At 36.5% G+C, this 27,257-nt stretch overlaps 5 protein-coding genes across 6 annotated transcripts in view; 2 read left to right on the forward strand and 3 right to left on the reverse strand.

The window, feature by feature from the left end:
* LOC121731499 (BMP-binding endothelial regulator protein) overlaps positions 1-27,257 on the reverse strand; it is an 88,690-nt gene that overhangs the window by 41,501 nt on the left and 19,932 nt on the right. For both annotated transcript variants that reach the window (XM_042120932.1, XM_042120931.1), the window contains exon 2: positions 4,641-4,818. In XM_042120932.1, the coding sequence (XP_041976866.1) occupies positions 4,641-4,737 (97 nt within the window). In that variant the 5' untranslated portion in view covers positions 4,738-4,818. The remainder of the gene's footprint in view (positions 1-4,640; positions 4,819-27,257) is intronic.
* Positions 16,232-18,361, forward strand: LOC121731502. The gene is made up of 2 exons (XM_042120935.1): positions 16,232-16,437; positions 17,590-18,361. Exons 1-2 carry the CDS (start codon positions 16,260-16,262, stop codon positions 18,291-18,293), a joined length of 882 nt encoding a protein of 293 aa, XP_041976869.1. The 5' UTR covers positions 16,232-16,259; the 3' UTR covers positions 18,294-18,361.
* Positions 16,439-18,844, reverse strand: LOC121731501 (protein ALP1-like). The gene is made up of 2 exons (XM_042120934.1): positions 18,412-18,844; positions 16,439-17,444 (listed from the first exon to the last, which is right to left on the reverse strand). The coding sequence occupies exons 1-2, from the start codon at positions 18,717-18,719 to the stop codon at positions 16,538-16,540; spliced, it is 1,215 nt and encodes a 404-aa protein (XP_041976868.1). The 5' UTR covers positions 18,720-18,844; the 3' UTR covers positions 16,439-16,537.
* LOC121731500 (protein ALP1-like) lies at positions 18,848-21,355 on the forward strand. The gene is made up of 2 exons (XM_042120933.1): positions 18,848-19,382; positions 20,350-21,355. The coding sequence occupies exons 1-2, from the start codon at positions 19,075-19,077 to the stop codon at positions 21,254-21,256; spliced, it is 1,215 nt and encodes a 404-aa protein (XP_041976867.1). The 5' UTR covers positions 18,848-19,074; the 3' UTR covers positions 21,257-21,355.
* On the reverse strand, positions 19,433-21,562 carry LOC121731503. Its single transcript, XM_042120936.1, has 2 exons — positions 21,357-21,562; positions 19,433-20,204 (listed from the first exon to the last, which is right to left on the reverse strand). Exons 1-2 carry the CDS (start codon positions 21,532-21,534, stop codon positions 19,501-19,503), a joined length of 882 nt encoding a protein of 293 aa, XP_041976870.1. The 5' UTR covers positions 21,535-21,562; the 3' UTR covers positions 19,433-19,500.

Raw genomic sequence — 27,257 nt, forward strand, 5'->3', positions numbered from 1 at the left:
CACTAAAACCACCTGTGATTTAAATTCTATCTGTACTTTACGCCTGCTAAAGGTGTCTAATCTTACATTCGCGTCGTGTGTTCTTGGCTACTTAAAAAAAACCGGCCGGATTAGCATTAAATGTGGTCGACGATGGACTTTTTAATTTCAAGGAACCATTTTGTTCTTCTATTTAGAAACTATTTATATGCCATCAATAAATCCAGGTATTATGGAGTGTTTAGGTACTACGACACTATTATTATAGGTTTTAAAGTTTTGTATTACAATATCAAATTGTTATTCATTCATATTATAGACGACACCCGCAACTCTTTTGCGCCAAAATTTGTTTATCGCCCCGGATATACATGTTTCCGGGATAAAAAATATCCTGTGTCCTTTCGCGGGACTCAAGGCATCTTCATGTCAAATTTCAGCTAAATCGGTTCAGCGGTTAAAGCGTGAAGAGGTAACAGACAGATAGATAGAAAGACTGACATACAGACAGACAACAGACACATATAAATGCGATTTATAATATTAAATATGAATTCTCTCAACCTTCATTAAAATCAGTCCATATGGTTGTGAGTGTTTTTGTATATTGCACAATGCACACACATACATAAAATTATGCATGTGTGTGCATTGTGCAATATACAAAAACACTCACAACCCTGGAAGAGTCAAAAACTTTAAGTGCCTATACCACGTAAGCGTTCGATTTGGAAGAGTATCTGGGGAAAGCATTACTTTCATTTCTGAAAGATATACTATCTTATTGTGAAAGATATACTACTAATCTTATTTTTCCTGCAAGCTGTTGTATCTTATGCGACCGCTGTACATTGGCAGATGATGGACCAACACAAGCAATAGCCAATAATTACGAACGTGTCGATTGATGCACAATCGACAAGTTCATAATTATTGGCTATTGGCAATTTGGCACACAACTTCACAATCATGGTACCAATCAAGGATACGTGGCCCAACGTACCCTTTGGGCACAGTACAACATGCCTATACGTTATACTATTCAGTTATTCTATATTTGTAAGCCAATAGTAACAGGCATTCTGTTAGCCGTGTGTCGAAACTGAGTTGTATCTTATGAAACCTGACTAGTTAATCGAAACAAACTATTCGAAATGTAAATTTTTATCACCGAATGTAAAGTTATGGTAATTCTAAGCTGTAGTTGTTTCATATTTATCAAGTGTACAAATCAATACACAGCTATACCACAACACCTGTCTATCGGGGTCACTATCCGAACTCCTATGTGCTTTTAAGTTAAACGTGATTTAATGTGTTTTTTTTTAATTCCTTAATCGCGCGGTAATTGTGATTTGATGGTTTGCACGTACACATTGACGCCCGCAAATCTATTGCGTCGAAATTCGTTAATCGCGCGGTAACAGAAACTGCATACCTAATTTCAACGTTCAAGTTCAGCGTGTTAATCGTGAACAGACAGACAAAAACTATTTCGAGTTTATAATATTGTTAATAACAGCTCCCACACCGGTTTCAGTGACGGTGGCCGGTTTCATTGAAACGAGGCCAGCTACGCAGGAATAATTTTATAGTGCCCAAGTGTGTGTGCAGTACTCAAGAGCACTCTCTATTCCTTTACTCTGATAACCCAGTGGGACGGAAGACCGATACGACGAGCGAGAGATCAGGCGCAGGACCGACTTTTTATATGCCCATCCGACGCATGGATCATCTTATTTGTCAGACAATCAGATGATCAGCCAGCATTGTCCTAACCAAGCTTGGAAATAACATGTTTCCAACGCGGGAATCGAACCCACGACCTCCGAGTTAAGAGCCGCGCTCTATAACACTAGACCACGGAGGCGTTTAAATAGGCATTATAATATTATTAAGTATGGAAACCAAAGAGTAATGAAGACAGAACAATAATTATACCTAACAGCATACGGCGTCCGTGATTATATCAAGGTTTTCGTGGTTGGTTACCACTGTCGATCCTGGCGACATAGGTATTGGAGTGATGGAAATGTGTGGTGTACCGAATATCCATGTAAATAATAATAATATCGATGGACGCTTCACACCACGTCAGTCTGGCCCCGTGGTAATTACCTGAAGGACTTGTGTTACAGCCTACAGGTATCTGACAACGGAAATATATTTAATACTTTTATACTATACATATATTTAAGATTTTTAAATAGACTAGCCGGTCCGGTGAACTTCGTGTCACTTTAAAACCTTCCCTGGATTTCCACGAATATTTTGAGACTAAAATCAGCCCAATCCGTTCAGCCGTTTTCGAGTTTAAGCGTTACTAACACAATTGGAAATCCATTTTTATATATAGATACACATATTTATTACACATCCATGACCTAGGAACTTTTGAAAACTTTTTGTTCCGTCGGCAGGATTCGAACCCGCGATCCCCGGCTTGAGCTGCCAACAGCCCACCAACTGAGTCACAGAGGTCGTCATATCATAATAGCATATTATTTTTTTAGTTATTTATTAGGCATTGTTAGATTGTTATATGAAAGCTTTATAGCATGAGCTTTTTGGCAAGGATCACAAATTGTGAAAAATATGATAAATGCTTACTCTTTATAACCCAAACAAGCAATTTGGCGTTTGCTAACGTTGCACAAAATGCCAAATGGCTTATAAGAAAACTTTTGTTTACTATAGAGCTATTAAAAGATCAAACACCGTAGTCTGTAGTATTACAAAGGGGAAAATTATTTTAGCTAAATGCTAATATTAATTAATAATATAAACTAGGCCTTTACATCCGTTGTGGATTTAACCACTTCACACCATTCAATGTACAGCATTGACTTTCCTACGATTTTATTATTATAAGTATATAGATGTTCCGCGCGGCTTCGCTTGCGTAATTTAGGAATTTCACGCGACCGTACATTTTTCCGCGAAAAAATAGCCTATGTTCCTTAACGTGGTCTATTTTTCATGTTTGCCAAATAACATAAAAATTGCTCCAGTAGTTCTTAAGAATCTTAAGATAATAAGCAATTTCATATAATTTCCCCCGTTTTTCCCACATTTTCCTCTATTTCTTCGTTCCTATTAGTTGTAGAATAATAAAATATAGCCTATGGCCTTCCTTGATAAATAGGCTATCTAACACTGAAAGAATTTTTCAAATCGGACCAGTAGTTCCTGAGATTAGCGCGTTCAAATAAGCCCTTTCAAATAATTTCCCCCGTTTTTTCCACATTTTCCTCTATTTCTTCGTTCCTATTAGTTTTAGTGTGATAAAATATAGCCTATAGTTTTTGTCGATAAATGGGCTATCTAATACTGAAAGAATTTTTCAAATCGGACCAGTAGTTCCTGAGATTAGCGCGTTCAAACAAACAAACAAACAAACTCTGCATAATTATAATATTAGTATAGATTATAATATTAGTATATATATTATTACCTGCGTAATGCAGTTTTAATTAAATGTTTTGTTTCCGAAGTACATATAAACAAACGGACAGACTCGGTAATTTTCCGCCGATAAGAAACGGGAGTAAACATTGACCGGTGAAAACAAGATGTAAATATATATGCACCTAAACGATCAACTTAATACTTATTTAAATACCAAGATATTTTAATCGCGGAAGCCATATTCGAATATCTTTAATTTCGGAGATTTGCTAATTTTGTTTGTATCTCTCTAATAAACTAATCGTAAAAACGGTTTGCGGTTCGTGGATTTACGGGATTTGTTGTCGTATAACCGTGCCAGTTTTAACTACGTCATCATTATGAGGCTCAATGGTGCAAACCACGAGACGTGACTCGTCAAAACCTGAATTTTGACATTTAGTTAAAACTAGATGACTCGTTGAACTTCGTATCACTTCTTTGGTTATATTTTCTCATCGTACAAACCTTCCCTGGCCTTTACGGATATTTCGAGACTAGAATTAGTGAAAAAAAACTCCTCTGTGAAACTTTAAAGTAATCATTACAAGTTCTGTTATTGCGGCCGTAAGACTACGAAGTACCCAAAAAACAAAATATTACACCAAGTAGCCTTTTCGTGATGCACGCTCTACGGAAATCTCTGTCATTATTTACGAGTTTTTCTGTCAATATATCACGTTGTGAAATTACAAAACGTTTAAATATCAATAGTAGCTTGCTATTTTACTGCGGCCTTGGCATTATTTAATAACCAATTAGAATCTTTTAAACTATACCCAATCACGAAGTTTGCAATGCTGTCAATAATAATAGGATTAAAAATACTAAACACGTATGCAAAATTTCAGCTCAATCGGTTAAATATATCTACTTCAAAATTGAGTTCCAAAATTCCACCGCAACATACATACTTACATACATACAGAGCAAGTTAAATAAAAGCTTTAAATAAACACAAACAAATAAACACCTTATAATGCATTAACAATAATATGCATTTAGTAATAAAAAAAAAATGTGGGGCAATTGAACCCGCTTATAATAAAATTATTTGTTAAGAATACTATGCAAAGGCGAAGCACAGACGTAGCAAGCGTACATAATAAGGGCTAACCCCCATGGCTGTCATTTACTATAATAGACACTTTAAAATTTGTATAAATGTAATTAATTCCTTGGTAAAAATCGATAATTAATAGAAATTTACTTACTGATGACTGGGCTGAAGGCGGAGGATGCGGTGTAGTGTGTGAGCAGGACGGCGAGAGTGAGCAGGTGGGCGGCGTGTGCGGTGCGCGGGCCCCGCATGGTCGCGGCTACTCGCGGCGCCTGCGCACGCCGCTGCGCGCGACGCGCATCACCCCCCCGCACGAGCCCCGGCCGTAACACCTGCAACGATGAAAAAGTTACGTCAGCCACGTTGGTTACAGCAACGTAGTGCAACTGCTACGACAGTTACAGCAACGTAGTGTATCTGCTACGACAGTTATAGCAACGTAGTGAAACTACTACGACGGTTGCTACAAACGCAGCGTAGCTGCTACGACGGTTGCCGCAAGCATAGCGTAGCTGCTACGACAGTTACAGTAACGTAGTGCAACTGCTATGACAGTTAGAGCAACGGAGCGCAGCTACTACGACGGTTACAGTAACGCAGTGCAACAGCTACGCAGGGCCCCCGCTACCATATGTGGCGCCATCCTCTAGGGGCGCCAAATCGCCATCATTAGGGGCGCCAAACCAAGGGCCCAAAAAATTTGCCTAAAAGGGCGCCAAAATCCTTTTTTTACACACGGGCGCCAGAAGCCCTTACGGGGGCCCTGCAGCTACGATAATTACAGTAATGTAGCCCAACTGCTACGATAGCTACAGTGACGAAGCGTAGTAGCTACGGTGGTTACAGTAACGAAGTGCAGCAGCTACGCAGGTTCAGTGACGCGCCGCAACAACTACGACGGTTGCAGCAACGTAGCGCAAGTGCTACGATAGTTACAGTAACGTAGCAAAACTGCTACGACGGTTGCAGCAACATATGTGGCGTAACTGCTACGACGTTTGCAGTAACGTAGCTCTTCAACGACCTCAGTTACAGCTATGTAGTGGAAAAGCTACGACAGTATAATCTCTGATAGCATAGAACTTCTCTAGACAGCATCTTTATATTTTTCGAAAGCTACATTACCTTGATAGTTACATTGGAGTGTCTCTCGAAAATGCCTTCAAACTTAAATTAAAACATAAAAGTCGAAAGCTCAGTGTCCTCTTTTAGTTACAGTAACGTATCGTGCCAACCTTTAGTTGAGTGAAACGCGACATATTAGAAAACAAAAGGCTATGATGGGTCTTCACACATTTGGTTTTTCACTATAATGTTATTGGAAAGTTTCGTTGAGTAACGTTAGATAAATATAAGGAGGTACATGACTAGCTTCGTGCAGCATAATTTTAACGTTAGATTCATACTTCATATTTTAGCCGAAGATGTATGATGTAAACCTTCAGAGAAATTGATACATAGGCAGACCTACACAAGTTGGTCGAGTAAATGATCTGAAGACTTAGTCTACTTTAATTTAGTGATTAGTTGGATTTGTTGGCTAGGCTTGACATAACCCGAACGAATTATGTAGTTCCCATCTGGCTTTGAATAAATTGATGTACCATCGAGGAAGTTGATTCCTATGCAATTGACAGACCAACGTTATTTGGTCGAATATGTCAATTCAATGTTAATTGTGATCTGTCAGCTGGATTTGACGTAACGCGACCAAACTACTTAGGTCCCCGATTTGCATAGGAATCAACTTCTCTGATAGTACTATCAGAGAAGTTGATTTGAATTTGAATTGACATATTCGACCAAATAACGTTGATCTGTCAATTGCATAGGAAACAACTTCCTCGATGGTACATTACTGATTATTACTAGATCGAAAAGATTATTAACTATAATAATTATTACCTATAATATATATAAGATCTAGTTACCCAAGTTACCACACCCCCGCGCGTAGATCTCTACGTCACTGTCTGTGACGTCAGACCGCGTATACGCAAATAGCACATGACCAGACTCACTCTACGCATAAGTCTGGAATGCATGCTATTTTATAAAAAACACTGTCTGGTACATTTATAAATATATTAATGCTGCTAAAGTAAACAATATTTAGATTAAGGCGACGCCTTGGTAATTTGGTTGTAGCGATATCGATTTTTCTCAGCAATGACTAAAGCTAAGAAATTATAGTTCATTGTCAGTATTCATTATGTCTTTGTCTTTGAATTAGCCATAGCATAACACGATTGGTCAACTTTTATATAACAGAATAATCAATCAAAAAGACCTCTGTAAAAAAGGGATTCCTATTTTGCCAACAGAGGAGAGTGATTTAAGCTCCCAAAATTTGTACATAAATTGGTTCAAGCATACTCTTTAATTTGCCCATAGCCCATTTTGTCGCTACGCCCTTACGCCCCATTTTTTTTTTGCTGTTCCATTGGTTGTTTTGTATGAGAGGCCGGGCCGGCCTCTCATAGAGAAGAAGCAATCTAAAACATATCCAACACGGTTTTTTTACTTTAACGCGGCGTCATCTTAAGTGTACTATCTAGTCATGTGGTCTACCAAAAGATCACGTGGGCATGGAGTTGAAATAGCTTAACCGATGGTTTATTTTAGTAGCTGTGTGTTTATTGCAATTTATATTATAGTACTATAATTATAATACTATTGAGAGAGTCTCAAAATAAGCAACAGAACGCGCCGAGTATATAAATTATTTGCATACTATTTTTAAATGGGAATTATTACTTATACGAATTTTAATAGCGTATAAACACGTTTGTGGAATTATTTATTCAAACATTTAAATATTGTGACTTATATAGAGCACTTTAAAAACAACACCTTTTAATTTTTATATAACAAGAGATCAGACAAAAATAATCGACAACAAAAAACCTATGTACGAAAAGTGTTCATGTATGTAAAAATATTTTTATTGGTGTAATTTGGAGCCAAAGTGACTTGTTTGGAAACGGACAAAAACATATTTATTGTTGTAGTGACATAAAAACTCCCAAAGAGCTGGACAAAACTAGCTTAGGGAACTCGTACGGTTTATTTATAAATTATTATGTAATATGAGTATAGTGCTCTTAAATATAATTACTTAATCCATAACTAATATTATTTTTTACAGCAAAAAGACTCCCCAATATTGCCTGATTAGAGTGTCACACGTGTGACTTTAGGGGAGGGCGCCAGGCCCCCTCATTCTTTATCTACAAACCAACTAGCAACAGAATAGTTAAAGCTACGATAAAACTACCATGGTCTTAGCTTAGACCCTTTCGAAAAAAAGACACAAGACACAAACAGCAAAAAGAGCAGCCAGAATGCTTTAAAAGCAAACTTTTCTTTAACTCTGTTGCTGCGAATCCCAATGCATTTAATCAAATTGATATGCATCATTTAAAATTGGATGTGTATCAAGATTATGCTCATATTTCGTATATTAATCTCTACTCAGATCGAGCTAGATAAACCTCTATCAAGTGGTCGTCCTTAGAGCATTTTTACAGCATTCCGATAGTACGTTGACCCGCAATTCGACATAGCAATTCATTAACTGATGTACAAAAAGTGGTCGACATTACAGAACATAATATAATATTCAAATGTATTTGCATAAACAATTTGAGTATCGTTGTTGATATGGTTCCGCTTTTACATCCGCGATGCGCTTTTTTGGTGGCGTACAAAAACTTTAAATTGAAATATTTGAGTATTCAATAATGTACCTCTATTATTAAAAGGTTGTAATAAAAAAATATTAAAATATATTTTTATCTGAACGTTGAGGTGAGTTACATTCGATAATAACGAAGTTAAGTAACTTCGTATCAGATGAAGTTTTTTTTTTAATGAAATAAGGGGGCAAAGTGAGCAAACGGGTCACCTGATGGAAAGCAAATTCCGTCGCCCATGGACACACGCAACATCAGAAGAGTTGCAAGCAAGCAAGCAATCAAGTGCGTTGCCGGCCTTTTAAGAGGGAATGGGAAGGAGGGAACAGGGTAGGGGAGGTAAGGAAGGGAATAGGGAACGAAAGGGTAGGGAATTGGGCCTCCGGTAAACTCACTCACTCGATGAAACACAGTGCAAGCGCTGTTTTACCCCGGTTTTCTGTGAGCCCGTGGTATTTCTCCAATCGAGCCGGCCCATTCGTGTCAAAGCATGGCTCTATCACGTAAAAAGTGACAGAAGTTACCGAATGCAACTTTATGATGTCCAAAGATCCTTGGGATGATTACTTTTTCTTCAATTCTACTTAATATTTTCCCATATCTTCATAGTATCCCAAACCATAATCACACTCAAATCGAAAGATAACACAGGACTTGGTGCCCTCTAATCACTAATCAGTTGTTATTGAGCATGGAGAGCAAACAGACTGTAATTGTACAGTAACGACTAACGACGCACCTGAATATTACGATGAGGTAGTAAATATAGGCATCTTTATCATGCTTCGCGAAACAATACATATAAATTATTATAATATACAATTTAAATAAACAAGTGAATTAACAAGCTGTTTGACAACCACCGATAGTTATTGGACATTTTGCTAACTTAAGATTGTAATTTCTACGATTCCTTTAAATACCTGAGTGCATTATTTGTTTATCTATAAATATTGACGATAAACACTTTAAAGCAAATTTTTAAATAAAAACGAGTTTTATATCCTTAATTCTATATTTAATAAAGAAATCCGTTTAATAACAAAATCTTAGAAATCTCTAAAATATAACCAACAAATCAATTGAATTAATTAATATTAAAAACCCGTTCGTGCGACTACTGTGTTACATCATGAATATTTAAAGAGGGATCATCATCATCACTCTACATAAAATATAAGTTAGTGACCATTTTGATTGCACCCACTGACAACTATGCGATTAAATAAAAATTCGTCCCAATATTAGCAATTCAATGCAATGTCATCTTAATCAATTTTTTGCAAGCAGCCTATATATTATTATGCATGGGCAATAGTTGCTCTTATATTGCTTGAATAGGAGACTATCAATGATAGAATATTAGAACGAAGTTCCTTTTCGCGCGTTCGGCGTAAAGGAGGCTAAACAGAACGATATTTGACCTTGACACTTTTTTGTTAGTACCTGCATGGCATGGTAGGGGCAGAGGGCGTTGATAGTATTCCTGTGTGTCAACTAGATGGCGTTTTTTGAGAATAAACAGCGACGCGTTGTTTTTTTTTTTTTTTTTTTTTTATTAAAAAAATTGTGGCCGTCTATGGACTGTTCGTCCATATCCTTTTTTTGTTATTTTATTATTTAGATTTTTTGCATCAAGGATAATTGAAATAATATTATGAATTTTAATTAATTGTGGTCCATCACGCCATGGACACTTTTTCTTTTTTTTTTTTTTTTAACATAAGTAATATATATATATATATATATATATATATATATATATATATATATATATATATATATATATATAAAATAAATATATATTTATTGTTTTATAAATTACATAATAATAATGTTTTGAACGGTGAGGTCCCAGTCGGTGTGGCGGCCAGTAGGTCCGACATTTTCCGATTTCCTTAGATTTTATGCTGCTCCACCCTTTGCCTTTAGATGTTGTGACATTGGCTTGGTGGAGAGGGGTCACTCAAGCTGGGTGGAGTTTCTAGGGTGTTAAAGAGATATCGTTCTGTGTCGAATCTACCCGCCATGTGGCTTAGGACTTTATCGTTCCTGTCTTTTATAGCCATTTTTATGTTATAATCTCTTATGTGTTCGGTTGACACCTCCGTGGCTCTTTTTATGAAGCTTGCCACAGCGTCTCCATCAGTGTCAGTGTAATAGACACAGGTGTTAGTGTGCCGGGATATGGCTACAACTGCATGAGGAACGCTGTCATGGATTGCCAGCTTTCGGGACTTGGTCTGTATGATGATCACCGAGGGACTCGTTAATCCCTGAGCTTCATGGATTGTGAGGACGCGAGAGTCCGTTCCCGATCCATAGCCTGTATTAGTGAGGGCTGCTTTCTCCTCTTGTGTGTGGACAAGATACAGGGTATTTAGATTGGCTTTAGGTATTCTCGCTCCTGTATACTTCATTAGCTTTAGGGACCGCACAATTTCCTTCGATGAATAGATGTTATTATAGACCATGCTTAAGGCGTATGCCACATCCATAGGGCTCCTGTGTGTGCAAGACAACTCCTGGGTGATGCTGGTTACCAGGTTTGGACGAGTGTAATTAAGTTTAAAGAGGTTTTCACGCTCTATAAACGGGAGTTGGTTAATATCTCCAATGAGGATGACATCGTTGGCGCCTGTTAACTGATTCGCCATGACGATTGAGCCGAAATGGTTCATGAGGGCCTCGTCAACTATCAACCTTTTGTAGGTTTCTTTTGTCCCATTTACCAGCAAAGAGGCCAAGGTACGAACTTTATCTTTAACTTTGTTGCCAGTTCGTAGCGATAGCCTTTGCTTTAGATCCTCGGCTGCTTCGATTGTCGTTGTTATTATAACGTCTGTTTCCTCATTGAAGTTATTAATGATCCAAGTTGTCTTCCCACATCCAGGAACCCCATTGACCCACGAGTAGTTGATAGGTTTCGCGAATATATCCCAGTCCATGCTGGATTCGGGGTCCCCAGATAGGACTTCTGCCATTTCTAGTATCCTGTCTTCCAGCATTATTCTGGTACATTCCGCTATTACCACTATTGGATCCTCAGATTTTGTGATAAATTTGAGAGTTCCCGTGCGTTTTGTCTCATCCTCGTCCAGAACCACGAATCCGCAGTCGGCACTTAACGCCGCCATATACTGCCCTGTCATCGCCCCGGCAATTATTGTGGAGGTGACATTGTCGTATATGGCAGCTTTTGCATCCTCGAGTCTCACTTCTAACAGCTTTTGATTTTTCCGCTGATAGGCCTGCATGATCTTATTGCAGGTCAAGAGCTTTATGGTCTTATTTGCTCTTATTATCGCCTGGAACTCGAGGAAGGCATTTATTATATGATCTTCGGGGCTCTGGGCCAGTCTGAGTTTTGGCGGGAGCACTTGCCCGAGATCGGCCCTATATCTTTTGTTTTTATTTGCTGGTGTTTGTGTAGATGGTTCCCTCAAAAAAGCCTCCATTGCTAAAGCCTGCCGATTTGTTTGTGACGAAGCCTTGATCCGAGAAAGGGTGTTTTTATCCTCGATCATTCTTTCACGATGAAGTACTTTTTTGATGGAGCCCACAAACGCTTTTAATTTGGCCGTTGAGTTTAGAGACTTCTTAATTTCATTTTTATTTCTCTCTTTCTCATCCTCTTTTTTGGTCTCCCGTGATGCTTGGAGTCGTTCACTTGCGGAGGATGAGTTCGCCTTATTGCTGGGTTGGGACGTTGCTGGCTGATCATCACGATTCTTTTTGAGGAAGCTTAGGTCATCCCCTCTGTTCTCGTAGCGTAGCGACGCGTTGTTAGTATTCATGGGCATCAATAGATGGCGTTTCTTAAAATATTTTTGAGTGTAACCCCCTTACTAATAAACGTTGTATAAGCTTTGAATAGTAATACAGTGTTTCGTTCCTGTCACACAAGTGACATTTTTAATTGGATTGAAGAAGACAAAACACTGTATAACTATTCAAAGCTTATACAGCATTTATTAGTAAGGGGGTATATGTATAAAGGTTTTTTGAACATAAGAAATAACTTCGTTGCATTCGGGTGTCCCTTGACACCTCTCAAGTTTTTTTAATATTTACTACGGTCTACGAATAATAAATACTACATGGCGTGAATCGCGAGGAATGAGATACACACTAGTGGTTGGCCCACGGTGGCGTAATTAGATCGAGAGAAAAAAAAATGAGGAAGGCTTTTGCCCAGTAGTGGGCCAGCATATGCTCTTAAAAAATACTAGTCAATTTGTATGTGTATTACTGTACTCTATTCCTATGATATTATTTGCCTACTCATTCAGAAGGCAAACTATAAAAGACAATATAATTTTACAAGCAAGATTATGTGATAAATTAATTTAATCACAATGACACAAAATTACATATTTAGGCAATTTTCATGTGCGATAGACACAGTCGATTTATTATCATAATATTTTATCTGTAAAGTGAAAAAACCAGTGAAATTCTGATTCGCATCACTTGGAACTTGATAAAGTATAAGTAATGGACAAACATAATATTTTTAACGACTACCAAAAAGGAGGAGGTTATACGTTCGGCTGTATGTATCTTTTTTTTTGTATGTTCAACGATAACTCAGCCGTTTGTGATCCGATTTTCAAAATTCTTTTTGGGTTGTATAGGGTTTAACTCGAATTTGATACCATGTTTACAAAAGTGGTGATCTGATGATGGGATCCTGGAGGAATCGAGGGGACTCCTTGAAATTTGTATGGAAACATATAGTGATTTCAATTTTTTCTGAAGCATTCGAGGTAAATGCTACCATAAAGTAAGATTTCGCACCAAGTTATACCCTGGATTCGAAGGTACCCAACAGAACTTTTGAATCCTAATAGATACAGGTTCGGGGATTTCGGCGTTGTTTAAACAACTGAAAGCATAAGCCAACACATCAATTTATTTGATCATCATCATCAAAATCATAATTATGCCATGGGTCATCACATTATGACCCAATTATTGATGCTTTTCGTGATATTTTGCATCGAAGCAGATGTTTTTGATGATTATTTCGCTGTTTGTGGACCGATTTTCAAAATTCTTGTGTTGTTGTATAGGGTATAACCTTGATTTTGTATAATAATTACGAAAGTGGTGAGCTGATGATGGGGTCTATGAGCAATCGAGGGAAATCCTTGAAATTTATCAAAAGATTCATAGTGGTTAAAATGTTGTTTCTAGTAACTTAAACATATGTTACGAATAAGAGAAAGTTCATACGAAGGTGTCTTTTGGTCCAAAGGCACTGAACAGAACTCCTGAACCTTTAAAGATAAAAGTTTTTAAATTGCAGCATCGCTTAGATAACTGCAAGCATTTACCACAATTTCGCTTACAGTAACATAATGTGAATAGTTAACATTCGTATTGGTTATTTACGCATAAAGCCTTATCTTGTAGATAACTAAAAAGAGTGAAATTATTATTTTTAACAAAAAATTAAAACCGACTTCCAAGGTAAAAACAATAATAATATTCAAAAGGTATTAAATAACTCTTACTCTATAATAGTGCCTTTTTAAGAATTCGTCTAAATCTCAACTATTTCTGTACATACTACAGTCTTCATTACTTTGAAGTCCGATATGTAAGAAGGAATGACCGATAGCAAATAATAACAAAATACAGTAGGCCATAAAAGTAATAATAAAAAATATTGTATACTGGATGTATAATGAAAAATTACGTTAGGTCCAGTTATTTAAATTATTATTATAGTACTGGATGTGCCCAACAACTCCTTTGCAACATATTTTTATTTTTCTGGGGGCCCATGGCAGCGTAGACAGAATTGTCTATTGTGCCCATGGTATCCCTTTAATCATTATTATCTAATTCAGATAGACTGTAAAAATTACACACTTTTCGGTAAGGTTTTTAAAAAAATCAAATACGCTCAGCAACAATAATTTATGTTTGATACTTTATGCCACTGTGCTAATTTTTGCTCAAAATTTTAAATTTTACCGTGCACTTAATCTTTAATTGAAAATTTCAATTATTCAAGTTCTAGTGTAATAGTTGACAGGACAACAGTCACCCGCCTATAATCTTGTAAGCAGTAATTAAATGGCGATAGACACGATTGACATTACAGGTCCTAAAATTAGCATTTAATACCTAGGCCTAGGGCCTAGTGCGCTTTGACAGGCTAACATAACACCTAAAACTATAATCAACAAACTAATTATCAATTCATTTATAAGCGAGTAAATAGAATACCGACGTGCGAAATTAATACCTTATCTACCTTGGACAATCATTGGACGGGCGGGGTTATATTATTGTCAGTGATTGGAATTATAGTGTATTAAAAAATCGGACTGTCGGAGTGAAGTGTACAAAATAGCAATGTTAAAAGTAGGACTTTTATATACCATACCGTATATCACTATCTTCATCTAAGTATTTAGTATATTAAGTAAAAACGTATTGTTTATTGTCGTATGGAATTTCATGTTATATACCTATATCATAAAATTTCAAAACGATTGTACCAACTAACTTCCATTTGTATTTCCTTCATGCACTTCGAAAAAAAATTAAGAAAACTTTATTTAAAAAAGTAAAAAATATACATACGGTACACTTAAAACACATCACAAGTCAAACCGGGACAGGTACGGAAGAAAGACTGAAAACGTGTTAGGTTTCGCGAAGAAAAGCAATGGACCACCTTGGAAGTATCCAGGAAGACCGCGCTAAGCAAAATGAAAGCCTTTTGTTACTCATATGAGAATATCGCGACAATGTTACAGTACTTGGAAAAACATTAAATTATTGATTAGTTTACTTCACAGAGCGAGGCGTGTAGAGACATGGCATATATGTAAAGTAGAAATGTTTTGGTTATTGATACGAGATAATTTCATGATTCTCTATGGAAGCTTAACTTAATTCTCTAAGGAAACTTAACTTTTATCTTAGCTTATTACCTACTCTTACTCTTTACTTTACCTTAGCTTTATAAATTATTCGAATATTAAAACTGTTTCAGGTAAACTCTTAGGCCCTCGTTTATATATATATACCCTTTCCGCAACTCTACCTTTTCCGGGATAAAACTATCCTTAGATATATTTTTTCGAAAGGTATTTTCTTTTTGTTTGTTTTGCCAAATCAAACTCGGTTGAGCAGTTGACCTACAGAATACAGATGCGGCAGACAGAAAGAGATATTTTTAAATTTATAATATTATAATAAACAGAATCGTCATCCAACTCGCAAGCTACACAGTAATAACTAATTGACCCAAAACTATCGCACGCAAAAAAATAATCTTACTGGACACAGGATACATTTTCACAGGAATCCTACTTTACAACCTACTTAAAATAACAATAAAAACAATAAAATAACAAAACCTATTTTACATACATACTTGGCAAACTAAAAAGTTGAATAATTATATACCCTGTATTACCTTAACATACATCTATGGTCCGGAACAATAACTGTAAAATATGTATGGAATGTAAACACATTTTTTTAACTGCATTATTTGTTTGGTAATTTGAATATTAAGAATGTTATGTAGGTAATCGTGGCCTACTTGTGGACAAAGCTTTCCCAGGGCATTTTCCAAATCAAATAAAACCGATTTTGGTAAAACTTGTAGGTGTTGATTATTATCTAAGACAATGATTATATTCTACAAAATATTGTTATTTCTTGAACATTGTATTATTTTTCTTAATGGGAAATGGCACTAGAATTATTGGGATAAATTTGAATACAGGATATAGAGCGAACGAAAAAATGTACGATTTCAGCATTTCGACCTTTTATCAATCTAGGGCCCATAGCACACGGCGTATTTTAAACGCGCTGACGACGCGCGTTTCAGGAACGCGCTTCTTCGGCGCCGTAAACGCTGATAGTTGCGTTTGCACTGATAATAGAAACGCGCGCATGAAGCGCGTATACGTGCATTTGAAGCGGTACAAACGCGCGTACAAAGGAGCGGAGTACGGGCAGAGGGGGTGGGGGTGCTCACGCCACCACTGCGCCCGCGCCTCAGTTGCGGTTTTATTGTGTGCTGCGCGTGTATTTCGTTTAAAATGGAACCCTTCGACACCGACCGCTTTATAACAGAAATAAACAATCGTCCAGCTACATGGAATTCACTACTGCCCGAATATTCAAACAAAGTGTTAAAAAGAAATGCTTGGGATGAATTGTGCCACATTTTTTATGACAATTTCAATGAAAAAACCAGTAAGGAAAAAAACCTGGCAGGTAAGATTTCTTATATTTATTTAAAAATAATGTATTATAGTTTATAGTTCGACGGTACATAGAACAGTAAAACAGTAGAAAATGTAATTAGGTAGGTACCCTAAATTTTAGAATCTTGCCATGGTACTGCACCTTCATCACTAATAAAATAGTCAGCGTACATATTTCGTATCATAGTTCCGCTTAGTTGTCCCTGTGACAGTCTTGCACCAATCGAAATCAAACTTGCATCTTCAGGAGGATCTTCAAAACCAGCTACACTCAAAGAATTATGAAAATTATAACCGTCACGTTCACGTATGAAATTATGCAGTACACAACAGGCTTTCACAATAGCCACACTGAAGTCCACGCTAACGTTCAGTGGCCGATTAAAGATTTTAAATTTGTTGCTTAATATACCAAATGTACATTCAATGTATCGTCTGGCACGTGTCAAGCGGTAATTATATATTCTTTTCTGCCGTGGCAAGATTTTTCCAGCATATGGTCTCTGTAAATGTTGAGATAATGCAAAGCCTTCATCTCCAACAAACGTAAATGGTATTGGTACCCCATTATTAGATATTGGTCTCGCATTTGGTATATTATAATTTCCTTGCCTTATCTTTTTGGTCCATTCACTAAATTCATGTATTGTTGAGTCTGCAGCTTTTCCATAGCATCCAACATCTATATCGATAAATCTGTAATTTGCGTCACATATTGCAAGCAATACGATGGAAAAATATTTTTTATAATTAAAATACTCTGATCCACTATGTTGAGGTTTTATAACTCTAATATGTTTCCCATCGATAGCCCCAAGTAGGTTGGGAAAATTTGCGTATTTCATAAATCCTTCAGCAGTTTTTAGATGTGATTCTTCGGTTGGTTCTGGCATACAGATGTTTTTTAATTTATCCCATATTATTTTCACTGTTTCACGGACTATAATGCCTGCCGTCGTTTGTCCACACTTAAAGTCATAGTGAATATCTGAGAAATAGCAACCCGTAGCTAAATACCTGAAAAGAATAACATTATTAAAAATCACTTATTATCGTAAATTTTACATATTTTAATTAAAATAAACCTACAACTACTTATTTCAAATGAATTAAAATTAACCTAAAAAACAACTAAACTATTAACATTATTTATCGTTTTCAGTCATTGAACTTCAAAGAAAATGGAAGAGTATTAAGGACGCTTATAAAAGAGACAAAGCGAAGAACAATAACTGTTCCAGTGGATCTGGAGCTAAACCTAGAAGACCCTACATATATTCCAATTTGCTAACTTTTTTAGACCCGCTTTACGAAATAAGATCTCCAAGTCAAAATGATGATGCAGCTCTGCGGAATAACCAAGACTGTGATTTTCAAAAACCACATTCACCAAAGAAGTCTAAAAAGACTCCAAAACATGAAGACCCACAAGACAAATTGTATGAAGCACTGACAGCAAATCTCAAACAGTCTAAGGAAGCAAATAATACAATTTTATCTGAAAATCCCGACAAACTGTTCTTAGTTTCGTTGGCTAAAGATTTTTCTGCTATCAAAGAGGAATTTAAGTTAGAGGCCAAAGCTGATATGATAAATTTAATTCGTAAATATAAAAATATGGGACAGTCATCGAGGACATTAAATGAAAATAGATACCAAGGTGCATTTCAATATGAACATCAGTATGGATACCAGTCTGGATATCAGTCTGGATCTGGATATCAGTCTGAATTTCAGCCACAATATCCAAGTAATCAATCAGCGCCAAGAAATGAATCTGTCAGTTCACTCCAAAATTTGGATAGCAATGAATCGGTTACAAATGACTCCGACATCATATCTGACATGTATGATGATATTGAATAAATCTTTTTCTCTTATTCATAATCTAAGTGCACTTATAACAATTTACGGTTGATTTTAAAATGTAACAGGTCAATAAATAAATAAATACATAATAAATAAATACTAGTTGTTTTCTTACCTCAATGTGATGAGCAAACGTTCTTCTGCCGATATACATGATCTCATTGCTGTATTTTGACGAGTTAACTCAGGTTTTAGAATCGAAAGAAGTTCTTGGAATGACGAATATGACATTCGATAACAATTATAAAATTTCTTCCATCTTCTATGTACTAACAATTTTTTAAAAGTTGTATGATAATGACCACCCAATCTTTTTTCACTCGTAAATGGGTCTATCCAATAAATTCGCTTTTTTTTACGTTTTTTACTTTTTAAAAGAAGTACTAAAGCCAACGTAAGCAGTGTTGTCTCAACCGACGCCATTGTACAACTGAAGAAGAGGAGTCTCTGATCAAAACGCAAAAGCTACGAGCGACTACAGCGCGTCTGTACTGCTGTATCTGCGCGTATACGCGCAGTAGAGGAACGTTTTACAATCGCCCCGTGTGCTTAAGGCCCATAGCACACGGCGTATTTTAAACGCGCTGACGACGCGCAGAGAACGCGCCTATACGCGATTCAAACGAGATTGGATCGCAACCAAGGTAATTAAGCACACGGGGCGATTGTAAAACGTTCCTCTACTGCGCGTATACGCGCAGATACAGCAGTACAGACGCGCTGTAGTCGCTCGTAGCTTTTGCGTTTTGATCAGAGACTCCTCTTCTTCAGTTGTACAATGGCGTCGGTTGAGACAACACTGCTTACGTTGGCTTTAGTACTTCTTTTAAAAAGTAAAAAACGTAAAAAAAAGCGAATTTATTGGATAGACCCATTTACGAGTGAAAAAAGATTGGGTGGTCATTATCATACAACTTTTAAAAAATTGTTAGTACATAGAAGATGGAAGAAATTTTATAATTGTTATCGAATGTCATATTCGTCATTCCAAGAACTTCTTTCGATTCTAAAACCTGAGTTAACTCGTCAAAATACAGCAATGAGATCATGTATATCGGCAGAAGAACGTTTGCTCATCACATTGAGGTAAGAAAACAACTAGTATTTATTTATTATGTATTTATTTATTTATTGACCTGTTACATTTTAAAATCAACCGTAAATTGTTATAAGTGCACTTAGATTATGAATAAGAGAAAAAGATTTATTCAATATCATCATACATGTCAGATATGATGTCGGAGTCATTTGTAACCGATTCATTGCTATCCAAATTTTGGAGTGAACTGACAGATTCATTTCTTGGCGCTGATTGATTACTTGGATATTGTGGCTGAAATTCAGACTGATATCCAGATCCAGACTGATATCCAGACTGGTATCCATACTGATGTTCATATTGAAATGCACCTTGGTATCTATTTTCATTTAATGTCCTCGATGACTGTCCCATATTTTTATATTTACGAATTAAATTTATCATATCAGCTTTGGCCTCTAACTTAAATTCCTCTTTGATAGCAGAAAAATCTTTAGCCAACGAAACTAAGAACAGTTTGTCGGGATTTTCAGATAAAATTGTATTATTTGCTTCCTTAGACTGTTTGAGATTTGCTGTCAGTGCTTCATACAATTTGTCTTGTGGGTCTTCATGTTTTGGAGTCTTTTTAGACTTCTTTGGTGAATGTGGTTTTTGAAAATCACAGTCTTGGTTATTCCGCAGAGCTGCATCATCATTTTGACTTGGAGATCTTATTTCGTAAAGCGGGTCTAAAAAAGTTAGCAAATTGGAATATATGTAGGGTCTTCTAGGTTTAGCTCCAGATCCACTGGAACAGTTATTGTTCTTCGCTTTGTCTCTTTTATAAGCGTCCTTAATACTCTTCCATTTTCTTTGAAGTTCAATGACTGAAAACGATAAATAATGTTAATAGTTTAGTTGTTTTTTAGGTTAATTTTAATTCATTTGAAATAAGTAGTTGTAGGTTTATTTTAATTAAAATATGTAAAATTTACGATAATAAGTGATTTTTAATAATGTTATTCTTTTCAGGTATTTAGCTACGGGTTGCTATTTCTCAGATATTCACTATGACTTTAAGTGTGGACAAACGACGGCAGGCATTATAGTCCGTGAAACAGTGAAAATAATATGGGATAAATTAAAAAACATCTGTATGCCAGAACCAACCGAAGAATCACATCTAAAAACTGCTGAAGGATTTATGAAATACGCAAATTTTCCCAACCTACTTGGGGCTATCGATGGGAAACATATTAGAGTTATAAAACCTCAACATAGTGGATCAGAGTATTTTAATTATAAAAAATATTTTTCCATCGTATTGCTTGCAATATGTGACGCAAATTACAGATTTATCGATATAGATGTTGGATGCTATGGAAAAGCTGCAGACTCAACAATACATGAATTTAGTGAATGGACCAAAAAGATAAGGCAAGGAAATTATAATATACCAAATGCGAGACCAATATCTAATAATGGGGTACCAATACCATTTACGTTTGTTGGAGATGAAGGCTTTGCATTATCTCAACATTTACAGAGACCATATGCTGGAAAAATCTTGCCACGGCAGAAAAGAATATATAATTACCGCTTGACACGTGCCAGACGATACATTGAATGTACATTTGGTATATTAAGCAACAAATTTAAAATCTTTAATCGGCCACTGAACGTTAGCGTGGACTTCAGTGTGGCTATTGTGAAAGCCTGTTGTGTACTGCATAATTTCATACGTGAACGTGACGGTTATAATTTTCATAATTCTTTGAGTGTAGCTGGTTTTGAAGATCCTCCTGAAGATGCAAGTTTGATTTCGATTGGTGCAAGACTGTCACAGGGACAACTAAGCGGAACTATGATACGAAATATGTACGCTGACTATTTTATTAGTGATGAAGGTGCAGTACCATGGCAAGATTCTAAAATTTAGGGTACCTACCTAATTACATTTTCTACTGTTTTACTGTTCTATGTACCGTCGAACTATAAACTATAATACATTATTTTTAAATAAATATAAGAAATCTTACCTGCCAGGTTTTTTTCCTTACTGGTTTTTTCATTGAAATTGTCATAAAAAATGTGGCACAATTCATCCCAAGCATTTCTTTTTAACACTTTGTTTGAATATTCGGGCAGTAGTGAATTCCATGTAGCTGGACGATTGTTTATTTCTGTTATAAAGCGGTCGGTGTCGAAGGGTTCCATTTTAAACGAAATACACGCGCAGCACACAATAAAACCGCAACTGAGGCGCGGGCGCAGTGGTGGCGTGAGCACCCCCACCCCCTCTGCCCGTACTCCGCTCCTTTGTACGCGCGTTTGTACCGCTTCAAATGCACGTATACGCGCTTCATGCGCGCGTTTCTATTATCAGTGCAAACGCAACTATCAGCGTTTACGGCGCCGAAGAAGCGCGTTCCTGAAACGCGCGTCGTCAGCGCGTTTAAAATACGCCGTGTGCTATGGGCCTAATTACCTTGGTTGCGATCCAATCTCGTTTGAATCGCGTATAGGCGCGTTCTCTGCGCGTCGTCAGCGCGTTTAAAATACGCCGTGTGCTATGGGCCTAGGTGACTTGATAGATGGGTGATCAATATTCGAAATCAAATTTTAAATATGCCCGAAATTTGACATAAGAGATCGTTAAGGTACATGTGAATTGCGATTCCTTTTTTTAAATCCCGTATTTTTTACTTCGACAGTACAACTCACGAAAGTTTCTTAGCTAAAGACGTACGAATTCGCGGGCAACTATTGAGTAATATAATCTAAGCCGGGACTTTGTGTCCCTTTTCTCCAAATATAAACTATAAACCTTCCCTGGACTTCCACGATTATTTCAAGACCGAAATTAGCCAAATCAGTTCAGCCGTTCTCGAATTTTAGCGAGACTAACAAAATTCAATTTTATTTAAAAATATAATTTAACGATAACCTCATTTTAATAGAACGCGAATGGAACTAATAAGACCTCCAATCGCTTTAAGGTCTCATTTGAACCAATCAAGTGTTTATTACTCTAATAACTGTACCGTATACATTCGCTTGTAATGTGCTAACGGCTACTGGTATTACTTGTATGGTCCACAAAATAAGTCAAGTAGAATCTGCAAAAAAAGTTACCAGCTGTATTACACACTAGCTGTACATATAATACGGCTGGCCTTCTTTTGCAAAAATTCTGCGTATATCGCCAGCAACTGTGTTGCGCAAAAATTTATTTATCGCGCGGGAATTGTTCATTTTTCCGGAATTAAAAGTATCCTTTGTCCTTTCCCCGGACTCAAAGTATCTAATACCTTAAGGGGGGACTAACCCTAAAGTGTCGATTTTAAAATTTATTTTTATACTTGAAAATAAGCCCTGAATTGTTTCATTTTCTAAAATTAGATCCTACATTATATTTCCAAGAATTCAATCTGAGCAAAAACACGGTATCTTAAAATTTTCTCGATAGAAAAAAAACACAAAGATGCATCAAATTTTCACGAAGTTTTCATTTATTGCCATAACCGTGCATTGAACTAAGTTAATATTTTAACACATTGTATAAAATTTTATCATTGAGAGATTGACCTAGCGGATTTTTAAAATGTTGTATATTTATCGAGTTATTGAGAAAAAACTAATTTGGCGATGAATCCGCGTCGTTCTTTTTCACCTGGCATATGATAACGGGCGTGAGTGTGAAGAGAGGAGGACGATGTTTGATTTTTGGGGTTAGTCGCCCTCTTAAATAGAAAAATCAGTTCCGCGGTTGGGCGGATGGCAAAAGCCTTTAAAATCAAACAAAACTAAAAAAGACTACAGATATTGTAAAGTATAAGGTGGCACTAAGCACTTTATTTCTAAAAAAAGTAGTTGTAGTAGTTGGAATGATAAAACTTGTAGAGACACCTCCATCGTGGGTATCGCAGACACAAAAGATTTTCAATTGTTATGCGGCAGCCGGCTGCCGCTTGGGGATTACCATAGCAAATTTCAGCAAAATCGGTTCAGCGGTTGGGGCGTGAAGAGGTAACAGACAGACAGACTGACACACTTACGCATTTATAATATTAGTATGGATTGACTTTAAAAAATTCAAACGTCCAGTATGTAGTTAATGAAACTAGAGAACGCCCAATGGTCGAAATTCGACCTTAGTTTCAACGACATAAGGACTACTTACTAGGTACCTATATTTTGTAAAAAATATTGATTTTTTTTTTCAACTCTTGTCTCTGGGACTTAGCTGATCTCAGACTGGCCGTGTAAGCATTATCTAATAGTATCTTAGATTCAATAAAAAAAACTATAATCCATTTTCTATTTGTCAACAGATTTCAACCATAAATAAGGCTTGTCACTAAAAAATCTGTCATTTCTCATGTGTGTGTGTAATGCTTTATTTGTTAAAAAAATGTATGATAAAAGCATAATTTCAAAATAATATTTGTTCGATGCACTCCTTCACCATATAAACTATAACTGTGCAAAATTACATGCACCTACGTTTCCCCATTTTTCGTAAAAAGGGCTACAAAGTTTTTCGTTCGCGTATTAATATTATGATTGTCGATTGTGGCGTGTGTTTCAAGTAACGTAATTTGTAAATTACTAGGGATATACTGAATGTATGCTTGAATTGAAATAAATTGGTATAACTTTGGAAGCCGATATCATGAGTATAAAAACAAAAATAGGAAATTAATAACTATGAAAGGAACGTTCATATACTGAAGATTATTACTGTACTTTTATTATAATTTTGTATCTTTCAAATTATGAGTTAATAAGGCTCTAAAAACGGTAAATTACGGCATCTCCGTAGGCCTTAAACGTAAAGAAGGAGACAGGCAGTAGTCACTTAAACGTATAAGTTTAGTCAATTATTAAATTTTTAATTTGTAACATCTATACATCTTCTATACATTTATACATCTATACATATAAATAAAATTGGAGTGTCTGTTTGTAATATTGAAAAAACCGTTTTTTACTAAATGCATATGAATGTACCCTATGTACAGACACCAAAACAAAATTTTTTACGATTTTTGTCTGTATGTCGGTCTGTCTGTTTGTTCCGGCTAATCTCTGAAATGGCTGGATCGATTTTGACGGGACTTTTTTAGGCACATAGCTGAGCTGATGTAGTAAGGACTTAGGCTACTTTTTAACCGACTTCCGCAAAGAAGGAGGATAATATATTTTACTTTTTTATAAAGGAACCTTAAAAAGGGGATATTTTCTTTCTTTTTTATTATATTTGTTATCACATTTTGCTGACGCGGACGAAGTCGCGGGGAACAGCTAGTTAATAATAAGATTGCCATACCAACAACAAAGATCTTAAAAATTTTACTACTACTTTACTATTTTGTTGTTATTGTGTAATTTTTATTTTCAGGTTTAAATAACATACGATTAAATTTTACTATATACTTCAGCATTCGTTGCCTAGACCTTTTGGTTGTTGTATTCAATTTGTATTAAATCCAGAAATAGCTGAAAATACGTATTTTTTCAAAGCTGTAAAATAACATACTGGACCTACTACTACTACTTTTTTTCCCGACTGCCCCGAAAAGGAGTATTGTTAGCGCAAAAAGACATCCATAAATATGCACGTAATTTGAAAGCTTCTTAATATCATGGGAATTTCCAAAACCAAAAATAATTCACCCAATCATTTATACCAATTACTCCGGCACAGTGAAACTCGATATGCATAATAAAACGCCATCTATCATATTCATTTCGTGGCTTACGAGAGAATTTAGAAAGCTGATTTTTAATCTGTAGGGCTACGTAAGATTGTGACAATGGCGTCACCTACTTTCACAGAAGCACCGATAGAGGCTGCAGCAAGGTCGCCGTAAGGCTAACCACTCGAATTCGACATACCAGACGAACGGAACGCGCCACAAAAACTCGACACGTGCGCTTCTCGATACTCGGATTACTTAACTCTAACTGTAAACGAGATCGTGTTTTTTCTCGGCAGGTTCGACGATCGGCAAGGGCGAGGGTTGAGTTCCGGGTCGTGTGTTTCCCATAAAGTTAATATACCTAGCGGAATAGAGCAACAATCTCGAGCTGTCAGACGTAACCAAAATTGGTTTTCATCTGTGTGCAAAAATATGTGTACGTATACACTTACGCAAGCATGATTGAACATGAATTCTATGAAATTAAATTGTCACTGTGCGACACGTGCCGACTGAACGTCAAAAAAAGTGTGCTGCTGTCATGTATCACACGTCTCTTTTTACCACGCAGCTTACCTGATAGTGACATCTCTCTTGCTCAGGCCTTTGTTTCTCTATTCCGCTAGGTATATTAACTTTATGGTGTTTCCTCGTTTGTGACGAAGCGGGTCGCATTTTAACCGACTTCCAAAAATGAGGTTATAAAGTTCCGAAAATGAGGAGTTTCTATATTCGGCTATTTATTATTCCTTACAAGTTTTTGGTGCGCGATGGGACATAACTTATGAAGCACACTAGATGAAGCCCGCAACTCCGTTGCGCCAAAATTCGTTTATCGAGCGGGAACCGTATATTTTCCAGGATAAAAAGCATCATATCCCTTCCCGGGAATCAAAGTATGTCCATTGTCCATACTAATTGTCAGCAAAATCGGTTCAGTGGTTTGGGCGTGAAGAGGTAACAGATAGACTGCAGACAGACAGACACAGTTTCGCATTTATACTATTTATTATTACTCTGGGCTCTGTGGCTTAGTTGGTGGGCTGTTGGTAGCTCAAGCTGGGGGTCGCGGGTTCGAATACCGCCGACGGAACAAAAAGTTTTTCAAAGTTCCTGGGTCATGGATGTGTATCATATATAATAAAAAATTTCAATATATTATGTATAGTATAAAAACTATTAAATACTAGATGTCCCGCGCGGCTTCGCCCGCGTAAATTAGGAATTTTACGAACCGTACATTTTTTCATAAAAAATATTTCCCCCGTTTTTCCCACATTTTCCTGAGTTTCTTCGGTCGTACTAGTCTTACCGTGATAATATAATATAGCCTATAGTCTTACTCGATAAATGATCTATCTAACACTGAGACAAGTTTTTAAATCGGACCTGTAGTTCCTGAGATTGACGCGTTCAAGCAAATATACTCTTCAGGTTTATAATATTAGGTAGGTATAGATTTTTTAATTATCGCTTGACAAACTCGAGTCTCGATCTAAAAGACTATGAAATGGTATAATATGGTAGTGATGATGATGATGATGAATGTAATTTGCATAGTAGCATATGCTTTCTGTTCTTAAAACAACCCCGAAACTCCCAAACTTGTTTCTATAAAGAATCAGGAGTTCTCTCAGCACCTTCCGAACCACGGTATATCTCGGTGCAAAATCTTACTTGTTGGTAGCATATGCTTAGAATACTTCTCACGAAACCGAAGTCACCACATGTTTTCCTATAAGTTTTGAGGAGTTCCCTCGATTACTTATGGATCCTTCATCAGATCACCACTTTTGTGAATATAATACCAAATTGGGATGATACCCTATATACCAAAAGAAAAATTTTGAAAATCGGTTAAAATTGTAGCCTATATGTTATTCTGATGTATAAGCTATATTATTGTAAAGTTTCATTAAAATCCGTTCAGTAGTTTTTGCGTGAAAGAGTAACAAACATCCATACATCCACACATCCATACATCCAAACAAACTTTCGCCTTTATAATATTAGTAGGATAATATATCCGTTGTCTGGACTCTGGTACCCGTAACACAGGACCTTCAGGTACTTAGCACGGGGCCAGACTGACGTGGTGTGAAGCGTCCATAGATATTATCATTATTATTATAGATTTTTATGAAAAATACGACCCGCCTCGCTGAGCTCACTCACAATATCAATATTCGCTTAATTCTCGATCGTCATGCGTGCGACGTGCGATATCATGCTTTT

Source organism: Aricia agestis, chromosome 11 (assembly GCF_905147365.1).
Source record: "Aricia agestis chromosome 11, ilAriAges1.1, whole genome shotgun sequence".
Lineage (NCBI taxonomy): Eukaryota > Metazoa > Arthropoda > Insecta > Lepidoptera > Lycaenidae > Aricia > Aricia agestis.

Excerpts from the sequence above, each read along its gene's own strand:
- LOC121731501 (XM_042120934.1), bottom strand. The coding sequence starts at position 18,719 with ATGGCGTCGGTTGAGACAACACTGCTTACGTTGGCTTTAGTACTTCTT. Across the intron at positions 17,445-18,411 it reads CGTTTGCTCATCACATTGAG|GTATTTAGCTACGGGTTGCT; the intron begins GTAAGAAAACAA and ends TATTCTTTTCAG.
- LOC121731503 (XM_042120936.1), bottom strand. The coding sequence starts at position 21,534 with ATGGAACCCTTCGACACCGACCGCTTTATAACAGAAATAAACAATCGT. Across the intron at positions 20,205-21,356 it reads TAAGGAAAAAAACCTGGCAG|TCATTGAACTTCAAAGAAAA; the intron begins GTAAGATTTCTT and ends TATCGTTTTCAG.
- LOC121731500 (XM_042120933.1), top strand. The coding sequence starts at position 19,075 with ATGGCGTCGGTTGAGACAACACTGCTTACGTTGGCTTTAGTACTTCTT. Across the intron at positions 19,383-20,349 it reads CGTTTGCTCATCACATTGAG|GTATTTAGCTACGGGTTGCT; the intron begins GTAAGAAAACAA and ends TATTCTTTTCAG.
- LOC121731502 (XM_042120935.1), top strand. The coding sequence starts at position 16,260 with ATGGAACCCTTCGACACCGACCGCTTTATAACAGAAATAAACAATCGT. Across the intron at positions 16,438-17,589 it reads TAAGGAAAAAAACCTGGCAG|TCATTGAACTTCAAAGAAAA; the intron begins GTAAGATTTCTT and ends TATCGTTTTCAG.